The following is a 2,888-nucleotide window of genomic DNA, read 5'->3' on the forward strand; positions in this document are numbered from 1 at the left end:
ATTCAATGTGTGTTGATACCTGGAGTGTGGCCTATAAATAGGCTGGCAGGTTTTACCAGATTAGAACTCCTCCTTTGATATTATCTCTGCTTCGCGATGATCCTATCCAGGTCTTGTAGTTTGATCATCTCGCTCTTTGGTACTATCCGTGTAGTTTGATTTGAATTGAGAATAGCAGTTGTATGGGAGCTCTAACATTATCCTTATGATATTGGATAATTGTGGCAAAAGTCTCTAACCCAGTGAAAGTCATCTGCTGAATGCTGAAAGTTTGGATAACCGACCATGTCTGTTTGTAAAAATAAATGATTGTCGGAAAGTGAAGGGTTTGATACTCGGAAGTCTATTCCCGGGGGTTAGTCCTTAGTCAACCAAGCTTATATAGTGTTTATTGTTGATTCTTTTGGGTTGGATTAACGAAGAAGCTTGCTAATTGGGACTTGGATCATGACCTTATTGATGGGCTATAAGCCTTCAGGTTATAAGGCCCAAAAGAGATACATTTATTTCTAACATTTGTTAATGTTTATGCATCAAGGATCCGGCTTGCGTCCCTAAGAGGTAGCTCAATCGACTAGGACCACACTTAATGAAGTGGAAGTCACTAGTTCGAATTTCCCTTCCCCCTCTTGTGCGGACATGTCAAAAAAAAAAAAAAGGATCCAACTTGCATGCGGTACCATTTTCCACTAAACGGTACCGTTTCCCATAGTTAAAAAGTTAATAATAAAAAAATATTAAAACTTAAAAATTATAAAACAAATAATAATTAAAAAGATAAAAATATTCAAAAACATCAAACCCCAATCATCTTCCACTTTGGCCATGCCTCCTACGCAGCTGCGCTTCTTGCAACCCATCCATAGCAGGAGCACGCAGAGCAGCAGTGCCACAAAGGAGGGATGGTGCCTCTCAGCCTGTTGTCCTGCAAATGGAGCACGTACAGTGGCCTAAGCCAGACAAGAGAGACCGGAATCTAGCCGAAGATTTGGTTCCCGGAGAGGTCGACGACTTTGAGGCGGTGGAGGCGGGAAAGTCGTCGGGATTTGAGATTGAGAAGGCCGGAGAGGTCGGGATGGCCGGCCACCCCCTTATCCTTTTTAATGGTTTTTGTTTTTTAATACTTTTATTTTTTTAATTATTAATTATTTAATATTTAATAAATTTTATATTAATTCCTAAAAAAAATTTTTTTTTTTTAATTATCCAAAACGACCCAAAACAGGGTCGTCGTTTTGGACTACCGCACCATGCAGTAGTTTTTCACTACCGCATGGAAGCCAAATCCATGCATCAAAGTAGAATCTCCCTTCCCCTTCTTGTGCGAACATGTAAAAAAAAAACTCAGAGGTAATTAATTCTCTTTATATATATTAAATAGAATTGACTATTTTGGGATATCAATCAAAACAGATTCTCTCAAAGTTACATGCTATAGTGTCGACATATGTCGTTCCATGAGAATCCTGATCAGAATGAAGACATTCCCTAGTTGTTGGATGATAATCTTCGGCTTGCACTTCCATTGCCGGAGATTCAGAAGCCAGTGCTAGCTTACACTTGGCAGGTCCAGATTTGGTAGAGTAGTACTTTCGCTTTGGAGCTTTGCTACCATTGTTAGGCCTCTTGAATAAACGACAGAGGACAAAGGTTTTCTGCATAAATAAATAAATTAAGTAATTAATCAACAAATGAAGGTGATCAGAAAAGATGGAGGCCGAGGAGATGAGATAGAAAGCCAACCTGAGCGGGGTTGGTGGTGCCATCGAGCTCCTTGAGAGTTGCGTGGTACTCGTGCATGACCCAATCGGTTATTTTGGCGTTGCGAGTAGAGCCCAGATAGAAAACCAATATCTTTTTCATTCCAATCAACCTTCCCCCGGAGCAGATTTTGAGATCCTTGCCAACCACTTTCCAGTACCCAGCATTCGTCGCCCTGTTCATCTGATTCCCATTCCGGTGCTGTGGCGAGAAGAAGAACCATTCTTCATCCTTTGTCGGTAACCCGGAGAAGTCTATATATATATAAAAATTAAAAATAATAAAATTCATATATTTTTTGTTGAGACTCATGCTACTTCTTCAATATTTTAAAACCATTTTGTATATATATTTGGTAAGCAATTAAACAATAAAAATAAATAAAAGAAAAAAAGAAAATATTTGGTCATATAACCTGGCAAATCCCAAGGCTCCCATTTGAAGAAATCATGATCAAGCTGGGGAATAAAGTGAAGTGCTTGGTGATTAATCCCAGTGATCTTTGACCTCAAGAAGTAGCTGACCAGTTCCTGGTCCGTCGGACAGAACCTGAACCCCCGTGGCAGCTCATGATTCAAACACAATGACAACGCAGCCATCATCGAAGAGATCGAATGAGTTTCATAAGAAAATTAAGAGTGATAGTGAGCGAAGCTGATCAATATATAAAAGAGAAAAGCTAATTAACTTGTTCGATAAGTTTGCATGAGATGGGAGGCTCAAGTTTCTTCTCTACTTTTCGATAAAAGATAAAAGAAAATGCAAGAGGAGATTCTAACAACTTTTTACTTTACACTAGCACTAAGGAAAGTAAGTGGGATACTTGCTGACTATATATATATAAAGTAAATAGTTGAAATTTAATATATATATTAAATTTCAACTATTTACTTTATATCTAAAACTTGACGTCCAAGTAGAAAAATTGTTGGTTTGATAAAACTTTTCGTAAAGATAATCTTGCTATTGATTAAAATTTGTTGGGTCATGGATCAGCTGAGTTGAGCCCAATAAAACAATTTCTCGGCCCATTTTTAAAGCTCGGTCATTTTTACTATTCACCATGTTTACACCCGATTATTCTAGGCCTACTTAATCCCAGTATATAACACTCGGTTAGAAGGCTC

At 38.3% G+C, this 2,888-nt stretch overlaps 1 protein-coding gene across 1 annotated transcript; it reads right to left on the bottom strand.

The window, feature by feature from the left end:
* Positions 1-1,344: 1,344 nt before the first annotated feature.
* LOC132181056 (protein NTM1-like 9) lies at positions 1,345-2,513 on the bottom strand. The gene is made up of 3 exons (XM_059594104.1): positions 2,177-2,513; positions 1,744-2,015; positions 1,345-1,655 (listed from the first exon to the last, which is right to left on the bottom strand). Exons 1-3 carry the CDS (start codon positions 2,361-2,363, stop codon positions 1,401-1,403), a joined length of 714 nt encoding a protein of 237 aa, XP_059450087.1. The 5' UTR covers positions 2,364-2,513; the 3' UTR covers positions 1,345-1,400.
* Positions 2,514-2,888: the final 375 nt, after the last annotated feature.

Source organism: Corylus avellana, chromosome ca1, assembly GCF_901000735.1.
Source record: "Corylus avellana chromosome ca1, CavTom2PMs-1.0".
NCBI classification, from domain to species: Eukaryota; Viridiplantae; Streptophyta; class Magnoliopsida; order Fagales; family Betulaceae; genus Corylus; species Corylus avellana.

Excerpts from the sequence above, each read along its gene's own strand:
- LOC132181056 (XM_059594104.1), bottom strand. The coding sequence starts at position 2,363 with ATGATGGCTGCGTTGTCATTGTGTTTGAATCATGAGCTGCCACGGGGG. Across the intron at positions 2,016-2,176 it reads GGAGCCTTGGGATTTGCCAG|ACTTCTCCGGGTTACCGACA; the intron begins GTTATATGACCA and ends ATATATATATAG. Across the intron at positions 1,656-1,743 it reads GCACCACCAACCCCGCTCAG|AAAACCTTTGTCCTCTGTCG; the intron begins GTTGGCTTTCTA and ends TTATTTATGCAG.